Source organism: Heliangelus exortis, chromosome 11, assembly GCF_036169615.1.
Source record: "Heliangelus exortis chromosome 11, bHelExo1.hap1, whole genome shotgun sequence".
Lineage (NCBI taxonomy): Eukaryota > Metazoa > Chordata > Aves > Apodiformes > Trochilidae > Heliangelus > Heliangelus exortis.
Window position 1 is genome coordinate 16,895,409 of NC_092432.1, and position 15,699 is coordinate 16,911,107.

The 15,699-nt window shown below is 56.3% G+C and overlaps 1 protein-coding gene across 1 annotated transcript; it reads left to right on the top strand.

The window, feature by feature from the left end:
• The first annotated feature begins 4,421 nt into the window (after positions 1 to 4,421).
• Positions 4,422 to 10,270, top strand: LOC139801252 (maestro heat-like repeat-containing protein family member 7). The gene is made up of 11 exons (XM_071755286.1): positions 4,422 to 4,610; positions 6,332 to 6,623; positions 6,805 to 6,878; positions 7,065 to 7,145; positions 7,677 to 7,831; positions 7,927 to 8,041; positions 8,579 to 8,739; positions 8,827 to 8,964; positions 9,234 to 9,348; positions 9,645 to 9,779; positions 10,073 to 10,270. Exons 1-11 carry the CDS (start codon positions 4,422 to 4,424, stop codon positions 10,268 to 10,270), a joined length of 1,653 nt encoding a protein of 550 aa, XP_071611387.1.
• Positions 10,271 to 15,699: the final 5,429 nt, after the last annotated feature.

Sequence of the window (15,699 nt, forward strand, 5' to 3'; positions counted from 1 at the left end):
CCAGGAAAGTTATGAAGTGCAAGGTCTTGCACCTGGGAACAGAGAACCCAACAGTGGAGTTCAGACTGGGATCTACTTAGCTAGAGAGCAGCCTTGTGGGAAGGGACCTGGGGGTCTTGGTGGACAACAGGCTCAACATGAGCACTGTGCTGCAGCAGCTGAGAAAGCCAACAGGATGCTATGTTGCATCAACAAGGGAATCACCAGCAGAGACAAACCATCATCCTGCTCTACTCAGATCCTGTTAGTCTGCACATGGAGTACCACGTCCAGTTTTGGTCGCTGCTGCACAAAAAGGAGGCAGAGAAGCTGGAGAGAGTCAAGAGAAGAGCCACGAGGATGATCAGATAACTGGAGATCCTGGCATACAAGGAGAGGCTGAGAAAACTGGATCTGTTTGACCTTGAGAAGAGAAGTCTTAAGGGAGAGCTTATTACAGTGTTCCAGTACTTAAAGGGCAGCTACAAGGAAGATGGAGGCTCCCTGTTTATAGGAGTCACATGAACAAGACAAGAGGCAATGGGCACAAATTACTCCTCGGGAGACTCTGCTTTAACACAAGGGCAACTTTTCACTCTGAGGACATTCAGGCATTGCAATGGTCTCCCAGGGGAAGTGGTGGATTTCTCCACCCTGGGAAATTTTAAATCTCAGCTTGACCGGGTGCTGAGACATCTTAAATAAAAACTATTACTAGAAGGGTTGAACCAGATGAACCTTGAGATCCCTTCCAGCCTGACATTCTTAAAAATTTCTTTTATCCAGTCAAGTTCTGGTCTCCTTGGGGAGTTTGTTTTCTTTCTAATTATTTCTCTAAGTAATTAATTAATTAATCAATCTGTAAGATAACCAGGTTTGGAATTTTACTCGCCCCTTTTCTGTTGTGGTTTGATAGGCTGTGCCCTGCAGTGAGTCACCCTTACTCCCCACTTTGCCTTTGTGCAAGCGAGGAGCATGGACTGTCCTGGCTGACCCCACTGTCAGGGCTCAGCAGCAACAGGATCACCTCCAACAAGCCAGCCACAGCAGGAAGAGTTTCAAATCAGTGAAAGTACGTGTTGGGGCCTTAGTAACAGGTGAATCACAGAAAAACTATAATTCTTTGAATACAGAACTTTCTGTCTAGAGATTTTCAAGAGCACTGATTGATACCCACATTGTTGCTCTCATGCTAACTGCAGACTCAGAACTGCTCATCATCCTCTCTGCAAGCCAGCCATGTCCTTGTGCCCCATGTTCATGGGAGCGTTAGACCATTCCTCATCCTCACCTCTGTAAACAGGAGCACAAGGTGCTGCACTACTTGCTACCACCCACATCCCCACCCCCTGTTTTGGTAGTCAGGTTCTTCTATCAGCTCATTAATTTGTGCAACCACACCGAGGTCTCAGGTAAGAACTAGACCCCTGAAGGGGTGCCATGACCCTGCAGCTGGTCAGGGACTCCTCAGCCATACTGGAGCTGGTGGGGTGTGAGTGTGTGTCTGTGCCAGAGTAGAAAAATGGGAAGCAGAGGTGTTAATCCTAAAACAGGAGTGTCACAAGGCAGAGTGGACCCTGGAAAGAAAACCCAGCACGCTGCCCTCTGCTTTCTGTCCGGCAGCTTTGAAAGTAAAAAGCTGTTTCTTGCTACAGCGGTCAGTGCAGAGAACTGGCTGGGCATTCTCTTTGCCACCCAGAAAGATGAGAAAGGGAGAGTTTTCTGCGGTGTTTCTCTCGAGTGGCCCGTCTGAAGGCGGGGAGAAGCGATACCTGCTGGGACTTGAGCCCTGGCAGTGCGGGACAGGGACACTGGAGGGCAGCGGTGACTTGCTGGGGACCGAGGCTGCAAAGCAAAGCGCAGCCCAGCGCTGGATTCCCCGCTCAGCTCCTTTCTGCCCGGCTCTGTCCGGGCGGCGGCGAGGACACCTGGAGCCCCCCTGGCCGGCAAGGCCGTCCCCCCACAAACCTGCAGCGCATTCAAACCTCCGTCGTCCTCCCCGGCTGCTCAGCCCCCCCGTGTCCAGCCCTGCCTGCAAAGCAGAGCCCCGGAGCAGCCCCGGCCATGAGCAGCCGGGCCGGGCACTCGGGCTGATGCCCTGCAGCTGGGCAGGGGCCGTGTCCTGGGGGTGGGCGTGGGAAACCTGGAGCGGGGGGCACAAAAGCCGCCGTAAGCACAGCCCCTTCCAGGCGAGCAGCAGTTCCTGCGTGCAGGGCTGGGGAAGCGGGGTGGCTGCTTGCCGGCAGCTCCTTTCTGGGGAGTTTAGGAGAGGAGAAAGGAGAAAGCGGGACCGGTCTGGAAAAAGGGGAGGACGATGATCTGGGATCCACGTGGCCTGGGAAAGGTATGTGGTGGTCTTGGGGCGAGCGGGCGGGCTGGTGAGGGTCGACCACCTCCTTCCGGCCGTCTGCGAGCGCTGCACGGAGCGCTGGGGCTTCGGTGCGATCGTTCCTGGTCGACGGAAAGCAGCGGAGGGTGCTGGAGGGTCCCGCTGGGAGCCCGGAGCAGCAGTGTGCGCCTTTCTCTCGTCCATGCAGGGAACACAGAGCACCGAGACGGCGAGAAAAGGTGTTCCGGGAGCTGTTCCAGGGGGTGGGAAGAGGTCGGCGCATGGAGGGTGCTGATGGCTACCTCGGAACTGACAGCTCCTAGCTTTAGAGCATCTGCTGGAAGTGGCGAAGGATAAGTTTCCCGTTCCGTCGGGGGAGAAGAAGCGCACCTGGCAGGTTTGAGGCGCCCTGGCCGGCTTCGGGCAGCACCGTCTCCTGGTGAGCAGGGCTAGGTTTTTGGTGACGGTGTGGTTGGCTTTCTGCCGTCTCGGTCCTTGGGCAGCCCGGAGGGAGCGGCAACCGGGTCAGGAGGGCGAGAGGCAGCGTCTGCACAGCTGGAGAGGGACAAGGGCAAGGGAGTTGGCTGGCCCCCCCGGCCCCGCAGTAGTCGGGGGAGGGCCCTTTTCCCAGGCAGCTTTTGTGCCTGCCGGCGGCGTGTCCAGCGTGACACCCTGGAGTCGGGGCGTGTGAGGGCATTTGTCCCTTGACTTCCTGCCTGTAAGAGCCCCTTGGCGTTTTGAGGCCTCCAGGCAGCCCCGGGGAGGGGGAGCAGCTCTGGGGCTCCTCTGTCCTGCTCGAGGGCAGGGATGGTTTCCCAGACACTGGCTGCGCAGACCTCGCTCTCCCTCCTGGGCAGTTGTGTTTGTGCGTGCTCGTCCTTGTGGGTGTGAGCGCGTGAGCGCGTGAGCTTGTGCTTTAGCCCCCCTTGCAAGTGGCTGCAGTTTAGCTGCAGTTTCCCAGGGGGGAGAGCGGGGTCTGTGCAGTAGCCAGGGGTCCCCTGTGAGGCCGCGAGCGGAGGGAGGGTCCGGGGTCGCCCCTTTTTTGGAAGGAGGGAGCGCAGCCGCTTGAGCACCGGTGGTGCGGGCGAGGCGCCGCGCGGCGCCTGTAGTCAGGGCCTGGGTCTGTGCCTGCGTGGCTGCCTGTATTGCTGACAGCCCTGGAGTCAGAGCGTGTGTCCCGAGCCGTGGAGGCCTGTGTCCCCAGGCAGCCCCAGCTCCCCGTGAGTAGGGCTGTGCAGCCTCTTTGGCCGCGGCTTTGCACAGCCAGCTCCGTTTGCCCAGGGTGGCTGCCTGGGCGCTCCCCTCCAGCTGTGCCTGGGCAGGTGCCTGGGCTGGTGAGGGATGCTAAGCTCCAGCGTGGCCTTGGTTATAGTGACCGTCTGTTCAGGAACCTTAGGTCATCTAGGAGGGATCCCAGTAAGCCTCCTGTCCTTGAATTTAGGAGGGCAGATTTCAGTCTCTTCAGGGAAATGCTCATCAGTGTGTCATGGGATAAAGTCCTGGAGGGAAGAGGGGCCCATGGGAGCTGGCTGATATTTAAGGATCACCTACTGCAGGCCCAAGTCTGGTATAAACTCCAGGAGGCCAGTGTGGATGAGAAAGCAGCTCCTAAAAGTCTTCCAACTGAAGGAAGCAGTATACAGTGTGGGAGCTGGGGCAGCTTGATCTTCTCCGGGACTTCTTTGCATCGTGAAAAGGACTTGGGGGTCCTGTTGGATGAAAAGCTGGATGTGAGCCAACAGAGTGCACGCTTGCAACTGAGAAGGCCAGTAGCCTCCTGCGTTGCGTTTGGGGGAGTGGAGATGAACTGTGGGCTACCGTGTCTTGAGTGAAGTACCAGCATTGCTGAGCACTGCTGTGCCTGACATGCTGGAACTTGAGGCCAGAGTCCAAGGGAGCACAATGGCTCACCAGGACTGGTGTTGCTCGTGCAATTTTTTCTGTTCCCTCAGTAGCAGAGTGCAGCCCCCAGTTTGCTTCATGGGGGGAGGCATCGAGTACACAAGGACCTGACAGCACGAGGGGTGCAAGCTCAGCCCAGCCATCTGCCATGGACTCATCCAAACCGCAGTGGAGAAGAGAGGAGGTTCAGAGCTTCTTCAGGACATGGATGATGCCGCTGTGTGGGGCAACACAGCAGAGGAAGTCTTTCACAAAAGGTGAGAATATGATGCAGCTTCTGTTGGAAGCCAGGTTTGGCACTGAGAGAAGCAAAGTCAAGGGGCTTGGTCAAGAGATGCAGTTCTTGGGAATTAACTGGCAAGATGGATGCAGCCACATCCCCGTGGAGGTGGTGAACAAGGTAAGAGCGGTGTCTGCATCTGTCAGTAAGGAGACAGAGGCTGCCTTGGGTGTTGTATGTGTCTGGAGGATGCCTGCTCCCTGGTACGGTGACGTTGTGAAGCCTCTCTCTAGAGTCAGCGAAGAAACTCTTTTGTATGGGGCCCTGAACAAGCTGGGGATAATGGTCCTACCTGGAGCCTCTGGCAGAAAGGCCCAGAGGAGACTGGAAAGGGATGGCTGGAAACCCATCCCAGAGTTCACGCTGCTGCCTGCAGTGCTAATCTGGGCCTCGAAAGGCAGATTTTGTTGCAGCCTGGGATGCCAGGGGGGGAGTGGGTCAGAGATTGGGACTAATTTGGAAAGTAACCTAAGAGCTGACTGAGCCAAAGAGCACGGTACAGAATGGGTCTATCCCATTCCTTACCATGTAGCAGCCTCTGCCATAGTGGCATGGTAAAAAGCACCATGAAAGCAAGGGGTGGTGGAAGGTTCAAAACCTGGGACAACCACTTAGCACAACCCCTCTGGTTAGTTAATAGCAGGGGATGGATCAATGGAGCCAGCCCTGCCCAGCCTGATGTTTTACAGACAGGAGAAGGGGATGAAGTCCCTGCTGTAAGTGAGAGGAACCTCCTGGGACAAGCTGTGTGGTTTTCTTCACCCCTGGGCAAAGGCAACACCACTTGTGGGGTCTTGTGTGCTCAAGTCCCTGGGCATTCCCTGGAGAGTGATGCCAGCAAACCCGTGTCACAAATAATTTTAAAATAAACACTTGAAGCTCTATTTCTCAGTTTATATTGCATTTATTGATAATTCTCTCAAAATCAGGATAGCCTGGTTTATACAGAGCATAACGGGTAACATAGGATTTGAATGATTTTGCAAAATAAACAGATTGACTTTTAAGGAAAAGCTCACCTTAGCTGAGGCTTTAAATAGGAAGGCAATTCAGAAGGACTGGCTACAACTTCAGGTTGTGAGGGGGGAAAAAACCTGAGGGTTTTTTTGGGACATGATGAACAAGACTGCCGCCTTTTGGTGAATTCCTATATTTACTTGATGTTAGTTCTAACTACGGTGGGTAAACTTGCATTTTGATTTGAGCAGGATCACTCATCTCCAAAAAGTAGGGAAGATGCTGAGGATGGCTGACTTGGGATGTTCAAACAGTGCTTGAATGTTTGAATCAAGAGCTGCTGCCCTGGCCATGGGACTGCATCCCCTCCTTTTATGCCATCTCCTCCCAAGGCTGAGACACCCTTTCTACACCTCTCCCCCAAAAGAGCTTGTGCGTGCAGCCCCCCGGGTGCCTGTGTGTGTCACAGTTGGGTGTGGGTGTTCCAGTGCCTGCCTGTACACACCTGGCCCGGGTGCCGGGTGACAATGGGACCTTTGTTACATCATTGGTGACACCCCTGGACCCCGGGGTACCTTCCTAGTGCCGGGGTTGCCCTGGCTCAGTGTCCAAGAGGACAGCGATCGGATCAGGCAGGAGCAGAGCGCTGACTTGAGCCCTGAGCCATGTCTGGTTTTTTTGTAGTTCAGGAAAGCTGCCGTGGTTCCCAAGAGAACCACGGCAATTCCCAGAGGCTGCTCGGTCCCCCAGAGAGGTAAGAGCCAGGGGCTGGGGCTGGGTGGGGGGGCACTCTGGGGTCAAATGTGAGGGATCATGAAAGGCCTTTGTGGTTTGTCCATCAGGAGCTTCTGCCCAGCCCCTGAGGGGGCTGTGGCTCTTCACAGGCTGCCCATGAGCCTCCATCCCCAGGAGATTCACTGCCCTGTGCAGAGCCCGTCCCAGACATGTCCCTGCCCCCACGCAGCCCCCATGGCCCCACGGGCTCTCCCCGCAGGCTGCGCAGCCTTGGGGGACAGCAGCAGCACTGCCACCCCCGTGCCCACCCCCATGGCCTCTCCTCCTTCCCCAGGACTGAGCGGACGTCCCCAAGCCAGCTCCGGCTGGCCTGGGTGGAGGATGAGGGGGAAGAGATCAGTCTCACCATCCCAGACATAATGACCCAGCTGCTGGAGACAGGTGAGTGAGGGGTTTGTGGCTACTTTGCTGTGCTCCTGCCGTGCCAGTGCCCTCTTTGGGTCCCTCCGCCCAGGGCTGGCTCTATCCTCGGGAGCTGGTGTGCAGCTGGGTGCTGCCTAAGGGCCCTTTAGTCTCTCCTGCCAGCACCTTCAGCTCACCCTCCTCCCTTGCTTTGTTAAAGATCCCTGGTATTCAGCTGAGGAGAAGGAAGAGGGCCAGGAGATGTTTAAGGATGCTCCGGAAGACTTAGGAGAGGTACCTACAGAGACTGCCACCTGCCGTGTGCCTGCTCCACCTGCCCCCATGCTCAAAGATGCCTTCCCAGACAGCTGCCCTCTGGGGGAAAAGGCAAAAAAAAAAAAAAAAAAAAAAAAAAAGGCAGCAGAGTCCTGTGCGTACGAGGGATCAACAAAGGAGCCCCATAATCTTGTCTTGTTGCAGGACCAGGATATGGAGTGGCTGAGAGATCTGATAGCCAACCTGTCACCCTCCATCCTCAGGAGCCTGCAGGATGTCTCGCAGGTCTGGCATTTCCAGAGCAGGTCACAGTTTCCCCCCCTGCAAGCCCCCAGGGAGGTTTCTCCCCCAAAGCCCTCTGCACCCTGAGGGGTACAGAGGCATAGAAAGGAGCAGAGGCTGCAGTGGGAAGGGGCTCTGGCCACCTCCTGGCCATGGCAGATGGGTGTGGGGATTCTTCCCTGAGGCTGGGAGGGACCCCAGGGACATGGAGGCAGAGCCAGGCTTTGCTGCTGTTCCCAGGAAGCTGTGGCAAATGATCCCTGGGGAAGGAGCCTCAGGTCCAGACAAGCTCCAGTGCCCCTGACACCCCTTCCCACTGTCCTGGATACTCTATGGGTATCTCTGGCCCCAGTCCTCGTGTTGGCACCTCCACTTCGTGGACTGAAAAGACAATGGGCAAAATCCTCCAGCTGCAGCTAGAGAGGGAGGGGAGCGGAGCGGAGGGGGGACTGCTGGGAGGGACCCCTGCGTGTGGCATCTGAGGGGATGGTTGCAGTCCAGTGGCAGCACCATCCTCCCCTCTGTTCCCTGCAGGCAGAAAAAATCTTGAGGTGCATCCACAGAAACGTGGAGCACGTGCGCACGGAACCATCGCGGTTCGTCCTGAGATCCGTGCTTGGGCTGCTGAGCGAGTGCTGCCCTGAGGAAACAGTTCAGACCCTGCTGATGATCAGTCCCTCCTGTGACAAGTATGAGCCCCGAGAGCCCTGGGGACTTGCTCCATAGCCCAGGCACAGCACAAGCGGCCGAGGCAGCCCTGCTAACAGAGTGTTCTGGCTTGCAGCGCTGCGCTGGCCATGTGGGAGATGCTGCTGTCCCTGCCCAGCACTTCTGTGACAGTTCTTGACCGGCTGTTCAGCGTGATCCAGGGCTGGAGAGCGAAGTGTGCTATCCCATCTGTGAGTGACCAGAGCAGGTCTTGCTCCCCTTCAAGGCTGTTCCTGGCTCCCCAGGAAAACAGACACGTCCCTCCTGCCTGCCCCAAACAGCCCCCTCCTCCAGGCCTTGGGGACACAGCCCCTCAGGGCTAGCAGGGACCTGCCCTGCACCAACCCCCTTGTTCCAGCCCCACGAGGCTGCCCCATGAGCTCCCCAAGGACAAATAGGAACCCCGCCCCTATCTGGGCAGCACTCTGCTTCCCCACTGCCTGCACCCCCCGCCCTGCGCTGCAGCTGGAAACCTGGGGCAGGGGCCAGAGTTGGGTGCCAGAGGAGGGGTCCCCGTGCTGGCCCAGGGAGGCTTGTGGGGCCCCACTGAAGCAGGAGGGGAGCCCCCAGGGCTGCTGGCCCGTGGCCTGGCAGATGGGTCACAGTCTCCATGGGTGTCTCTGTGGGCTGGGCCGATGCCTGAGCCGCACTCCACATGCAGCCCAGGGGCTTCAGCAGTGCCACAGCTGCTTCCTTGCACTGAGAGCTGTCCCTTTGTCTTTCTGCAGGCAAAGCAGGTCCTGTCCAAGCTCAGTCAGCGGCCCCGCTGTCAGGGGATCCTGGAAGTGCTCTTCCCCAGGCTCCTCATGAGCTTGCTCTACAAAGTTTCCCTGGGTGCAGTGATCCTGGGACAGGAGCCACCTCAGGCCGATCAAGCCAGCCCTTTGGGGTGCGCCTTCCCCTTCCCCTGCCATTCCCCTGGGCCCTCGGCCAGGGCCCCTGCTCTGTGTGTAACCGGACCTTGCTCTGCACACAGGGTGGCAGTGGACGGCATTAAAGCTCTGTTGCATGCCGCTGGCTGTCAAAGGCACGTCCAGAACATCCAGAAGGTGGGCGGCTGGGACATGATGCTGGACGTGGACACCCTCGAGAGAGGAGTCAGCTTGCTGGCCAGGTGAGAGCAGAGGAGTCCCCAGGCACCCAGGCCCCGGGCTGCAGCCGCAGCGCTGGCCAGGGAGCGGTCCGAGTGGCAAGGAGTGCTCCTTGCCTGGGGAGAGAGCAGGGCGCAGTCGGCAGCAAGTGGTGTGGAGGCTGTGGCTGGGTGCAAAGGCGTGTCCTGGCCTGGGCTATCCTGGCTGGGCTGGCATGGGCAGGGCAATCCCAGCAAAGCTTTGCCTGCCCTGCTCACCGCCAGCACTGCTTTTCTTTCCCTGCCCTGCCCAGAGAGATGAGGAAGAGCCCTGCTAAGCAGCGATACCTCCTCTTCCATCATGTCAAAGAGATTCTTGACCAGAGGAGGGAATGGCAGCTCAACTTTGCCATCACTTTCTATACTGAGGTAAGCCTGGTGGGAAGCAGTGCCTCTGCCAGATGCTTCTGAAGCCGTCCCTCTGGCACAGGCGGCTGCCGCCGGGTGGGATGACAGTCCCTGGAGCTGGGACAGAGGGCTCTGCTGCCAGTCAGGCCCTGGGGCCTCCATCCAGCCCTTCCTGCTGGGGCAGTGCTCAGCACCCCCCCGTGTCCACAGGCAGGGCTGGTCAGCCCCCAGGCCCTGAGCTGGCAGTGGTAACCAGGAGCTGCAGAGTGCCAGGGTCCTGCAGCTCTGCCCGTCTCTCACCGCTGTTGCTCTTTCAGCTGCTGGGCTGCCTGGGCCTTGGAAAGGATCGGAGTGACGTGTGCCTCCTCCACTCCTACCTGAGCCATGGCAATCAGACAGTCCGTCTGCTGGCACTCGGGGGCTTGGTGGCGCTCGCAGGAGATCCGCGGATGGTGAGCGAGGCGTAGTCAGGCGGAGCCGCGTTGGCAGCCTGGGGCTGGGGCAGGGGTAACGCGCTGGCTTGGGCCTGGCTGAGAGGAAGGAGGTGGCTGTCAGCAGAGAGAGGGGTGGCTGAGCAGGGGCCACAGAGCCTTTGCTCTCCTTGCTCTCTCCTTCATCCCCATCATCGGCATGCGCAGCGCCTGCCGGGAAGCTGGGTGGGAGGCTGGTGCTCAGCACGCAGGGCGTTTGTGCCAGGCTGCTCCTCCACTGCTCCACCCTCACAGAAAGTCTCCGTTTCCTCCAGGCAAGACAAATGCGGGACACCTCTCTGCTGGAGAGCATCCTGGTGTTCCTGAAGGATCCGTCCACAAGCATGAGGACGGGGGCCTTGCTGTTCTTCCAAACCATGTTGGGTTTCCTGAGGAGGAAAGAGGCCAGCCCCGTCTCCCTGCTGCTGGTGGAGAAGCTCCCAACCCTCTTTGGTGATGTAAGGCCGATGTAGGAGCCTGACCCCATAGAGAGGCATGGGGCAAGGACAGCTGCCCTCCAGCCCAGCCCTGCGGGAAGCACGTGGGCAGGGCTGCTGCCCTCCTCACGCCCCTGGGCTCTGCTGGGAGGGCTGCTGGGCTCTGCACCCAGCATGGCTTCTCCTTGGCCTCAGCCTCTATAGAGGTGCCCTGAGCCCAGCAACCCCAGAGCATCTCCCCTCACATTGGCCACGTTAATAGCCTTGGTCACCGTGGGTGGGGAGAGGCTGTTGCTGCAGTCACACCGTCTTCCTTCCTACCAGGAGTCCAGCCAGGTGCAAGAGCTGTCCCTCAGCCTCTTTGGGGAGACGATTAAGGCTGTGGCGAGCAGGGACAAGGGAGAGATGAAGGAGAGGATACGAAGGGTCGTGGTCTCTCTCTCCCTGCACATGTATACTGAGAGCAGGAGTATGGCTGAGGTACAGAGTTGAAAGCTGAGCACCTGCTTTGCCCGTCCTTCCCTCTGCCCCAGCCCTGGCAGCAGCTCATCAGCTCTTGCCTATTACTCTTGTGCTGGCTGGCAGAGTGCCATAGCTGAGGTGGTGGCCGCCCCGTGTCCCTGCCTCGGGCATTGAAGCCCGGGCATTCAGGCTCTGTCCCCAGCTGCCTCTTCCCATAAGTAGCTGGGGGCAGCTGGCAGCCTTGCCAAGAGGAGGGGGATGACAGGTCTCCTTCTCTGAGCTGTAGTGCCAGCTCCCACCTGCTGCTGTTTTGCAGGCCTGTGGCAAAGCCCTCCTCATCAGTGCAAAGTTCCTGGGTTGGAGGAGGCTCAAGAGGGTGATCAAGAGGAGGAAGAGCTGGCTGATTGGAGAGACTTTGGTGAGGACAACCCCCAGGTGCCAGGGCCTGGGCTGGACAAGGGATGCTCCAAGGGTGCCCGGGGTGTAGATGCGCAGCTGTTCCTGGCTGGCCCTGATCCAGAGCAGAGTGCACAGCTTGGAGCTCAGTCCCCCTTCCTTCCCTTTTCCCTAAGGCATAGCCAGGGCTGCTTCTGCAGGCCCCTCTTCCCCCCAGCCCCTGAGTGCTTCGGGAGCCCCCGGACCACCTGGGCCCTGGCAGCAGCACGGAGTGGTCACAGTACCCCCACAGCCAGGCCCCCTCTGACTGTGGCTCTGGCTGCACCTCAGCCCCCCGGGACTCCTGGCTGGCAGAAAGGAATGGGCTGGGGGGGAAGGGGTGGGCTGGGCAGAGGGACTGCTCTGGCACACGGGGAAATGGTCTGTGCCAGCCCCATGACACTTGGGCACTCTCCAGCTGAAGCAGGACAGGAGCAGGGTAGAAGACTACGTGCGTTTCAGCCTGCCCTACCTGCAGGACTCTCAGGCCAGTGTGAGAGCGGAGACCATCAGGTTCATGGGTGAGCCGAAGCCCCCGGAGACTCTCTTCTGGCAGCCCGGCCCCAGCCCCCGGCGCTGCCCTGGCAGGCAGGAGCAGCCCTGTGGCTGTCCCGGGCAGGGTCCTGGCCTCCCACTGCCCTGCCCTGCCCAGGCCTTGGTGGCCGCCTGGCTCAGTGGCAGCAGCGCCCTCGGGGACTTGCCCGGGGCCATCGCTGCGGAGCGCTGGGCAGGAGGGCGTGCGGCCGAGCTGGCCGGACCGGGGGTGGTGCTGCCGGGGGCAGTGCTGGGGAGGGGGAGGTCTGACGGGAGCTCTGTGCACAGGGACTGCTGCGCAGCACCTGGGGAGAAGCCCACCTAAAGAGACGCTGGAGGTTCTGTGGAATGGTGAGTAGAATCAGAGGTGCTGGGTGCTGCATTCCTGGCTCCGCTGCAGGGAAAGGAGGGAGAAGCTGTGACTGTCGCATCCCTGGAAGTGTTCATGGCCAGGCTGGCTGTGGCTTGGAGCTCCCCGGCCTAGTGGGAGGTGTCCCTGCCCGTGGTGGGGGGTTGGGGTGGGACTAGGCGATCCTTAAGAAGGTGCCTTCCAGCGCAGCCCAGTCTGGGAGCCTGGGATTCCAGCTTCCAGCTGCTCCCTCGGTCCCACCTGCTGCTCCTAGGAAGCCAGGGAAAGAGAGGGATGGGGCTTGCATAGAAGGGTCTGTGCAGACAGCAGCCTTTCACCACCACTCGCTTTCTTTCTGTTTGCAGTCGTCAAGCCCTTTGATAAGGACCCTGATGCCTCAGTCAGGTCCCAAGCAGGTGAGACCTTGCACATCCTGCAGACTGTGTGGGAGCTGCAGAGACAAAGATGGTCCTTCCGGAGACTGTGCTGCTGGTGCTGATGAGGTGGGTCAAGGACAATCTTGCTGCCACCACCTTCCTGACGGTACTTTCACCGCTGCCCCGTCACGGCTGCTGTTCCCCAGAACCTCATGTGCACCCCCAGGCTGTGCTCGACTGTCTCTGTCCAAACGAGTGCCCCCAGAACTTTCCTGTCCCCTTGCTTTCCCAGTTAAACCTCCCTGATGTCATCAGAGCAGGAGGAAGCGGCTGCACTGGGGTGGAGCATTTGCATCATCAGCCGGAGACTCACAGATGATTACAATTCTCCCAAGCTGTGAGAAGTAACGGCTGCGTTCCTCTTCTGTCACTTCCAGGAGGTCACCAGGGTGTCTGCAGAGTTTTTGACCTCTCCCGCAGAGACCTAGAGCAGCTCGAGTCATGCGGCTGAGCGCACGCCCAAACAAGATACCCTGTTGGAGGCTGTTTGGCAATGGATTCATCACGAGCTGCCCAAGAGGCTACAGGAGGTTCCAGCCTTGCCGGGCAGGGCCCGTGTCACCATGTGGGCCCAGGCGGCTTAGGACAGCTGGGCAGGGCACAGCTGAGCCAGAGCTGCTCTCCTTGTCTCCTCAGAGCAGCGGGACGTGCAGCCTCCTGGCCTCTGGCATAGCTTCCAATAGGTCAAAGAGGTCCCCAAATAAAATGTGGCGTTTGGAAAGCACAGTATGTGGTGAAATCTGTTCTATGGCACCCAGGCTCTGATCCTGGGACGGAGGGGTGATCCTGGGCTCAATGCATCACCGAATCAGAGGAATTGTCCAGGCTCCATTTTCTCGCCTCTCTGGTGATTGTAAACGCTGAACACTGTGTCACAATCGGGCTGTTCAGTGGCAGCTTCCCTCAGAGACGTTTGGGAAAAAGCAAAACTCTGTTGTTTGATGATTCTTGTGTAGACTAAGTCTGAGCAGTGCAGTGGAGCTCCAGCTTTGTGTGCAGTTCTGGGTTGGGCCCTGCAGAGGAAGAAGAGGAACTGTTGCTGCCCAGCTCGTCTCTGTGCAGCCCCTGAGCACGCAGTGTCCTGGCTGCCTCCCCTCCGTGTCAGAGCCCCGCAGCAGCCCAGGCCATGAGCAGCCGGGCCGGGCACTCAGGCTGATGCCCTGCAGCTGGGCAGGGGCTGTGTCCAGGGGGTGGGAAACACCTGGGGCGTTAGCACGACCCCTTTCATTTCCCCATTCTTCACAGCGATCAGTAGCTACTGTGTGCGGGGCTGGGGGAGCCGGGTGGTTTCCCGCAGTGGCTTTTTAGGACTTTTTAGCATGGCCATTTGTTGGCTGTGTGGTGGAACGGGAATTGGTAGGGCCCTGCAGAGGGTTGAAGGGTGCAAAGTAGCAGTGAGACCCGGGTGTGGGAGGTGTGCAGGCTCTGGTGAGCCGTGTAATGTGGGTGAGAGCCACTGTCTGCACTTCGGAGGGAGAAATGGAGTTGTCCGGACGCGCAGGTCTCCGCTGTCGTCTAGGGAGAGCTCTTTCCCCGGCCCCCTACTCTGGCACCCGAGGCTTTGTGCCTGTAATAACCCCTTCAGTGTGTTGAGGTCCTCCTGTCCTCCACGCAGTTCCTTCTGTATGTTTTAGTTATATTTCTCCCATGCTATCCTACTATTACGTGCAGAAAATTTGTTCTCTTTCTCAGTGCTACAAGTCCTAAAGGTGTTATTCATTTGTTTCCGTTACGTGTAAATTCATTCATTATATGTGAGTAGAGTGACTGTAAGATTTCTTGTTGTATTTGGTCTCTTTTAGGTTTCGTAGCTTGTGTTGCTGCAACTATACTTGAAGATGTCAGACTAGTTATAATTTATTTGGAGCAAAAAAGGTAAGAATAAGTTCATTTTTTATTTAGTCATTGTGTTAATGGTAAAAAAATAAGGAATATTCTGGTGGTTTATGAAAAACATGTTAAATTCGAATGAAATTCTCTAAGAATAAAGTAGAAACTCTAGTAGTTGTCTTATATAACTAACTAGTAAAAAAAACCACGTTAAAGACAGGAGTACCGAAGAGCTGGTAAATACATTGATCTGGAGATGTATTTCCTCTGATTTTAGTAGTCCAAGCATTTCTCACTGTGGGGTTTGCAAATTTACTTAATCCTGCTTGCAGCTGTAGCTTGCTCTTTTAGCTGTTTTATGACTGTGAACTGTATAGGCCAAGCCAGGCCAACCAACTTAGGTAAGGCAGGGTTTAGTCTGAATGCAGAAGAGCCTCGAACCTGTTCCAGTAAGGCCTGTGAAGAACTGCTCTGAGCATAAATTGTACTCTTTGGAAGCCACTGCAACCACAATAAAGCATTTCATAGTCATGTACCAATCCTGTGAAGATCAAAAAAGTCTGTTCTAAGCAAATAGAATAATTTTCTTCTTTAGCTTATGTATTTTGTCGGTTCAGCTTTTGAAGGTCAAATGAGCTTCCTAGCCTGATTTCAAAAAGCCCCCCACTGGGATAAACACTAGGAAAGCAGCCCAAGAAGTGGTCAGGTCATGAAAAGGCCAAGTATTCTGTAGCCAATATATAGTAAGTATGTAGTGTAGTACTATCACACCAAGTAAACCTTTTACATAAAATGTAAACCAGGGATTTCACAATAGAACAGAGGTATTTTTTTGATGGGAAATTTTGAGAAGTGTGAAATGTGATTATATTTGTTTACTGTTCCCTATCAGTATCTTTACCCTGCTTATGCCTAAAAGCACTAATTTTTCGAGTTCTTTTGCCTATGTGGTGAATTTAATTCTCAGAGCAGTGTCTTATTGAATGCTTCGTTTAACTCTTCTATCTGAATCACAGAATTTCAATTGAGTGCATGATGGAAAATATTTTCTAATCCATTGGTTTCCTGCAAAAACAATAAGAGGGACATAAATTAACTGTACCATTATTGGTTCAATTATTTAGAAAAGTAAGCTTAATAATGACTACTATACATTTGTAAATTAGGATGGTTTTCATTGTTGTTTGGTCTTTGAATTTTTCTTCCCAAATAACTGAATTTCTTTCTCCTTGTATTTCTGATATTCATCTACAAACACTCTTAGGCATGTTAGTAAATTGGATTTATTGTTAATATTGTTTTTATCAGAGCATTTATTTGCATAGTTTTCTGTTAGCTTTTTCACTCTTACTGTGGATTGAAGTAAATGTCAACTGGACAGGATCTTCCGTTTTGCAAACAGCCCATGAAGTACTTCT

What these genes read in the sequence shown, in the direction of transcription:
- LOC139801252 (XM_071755286.1), top strand. Translation starts at nt 4,422, where the DNA reads ATGCCGCTGTGTGGGGCAACACAGCAGAGGAAGTCTTTCACAAAAGGT. An exon ending in CTCCGGAAGACTTAGGAGAG is followed by an intron (nt 6,879 to 7,064) that starts GTACCTACAGAG and finishes GTCTTGTTGCAG; the next exon opens with GACCAGGATATGGAGTGGCT. An exon ending in GCCTGCAGGATGTCTCGCAG is followed by an intron (nt 7,146 to 7,676) that starts GTCTGGCATTTC and finishes TGTTCCCTGCAG; the next exon opens with GCAGAAAAAATCTTGAGGTG.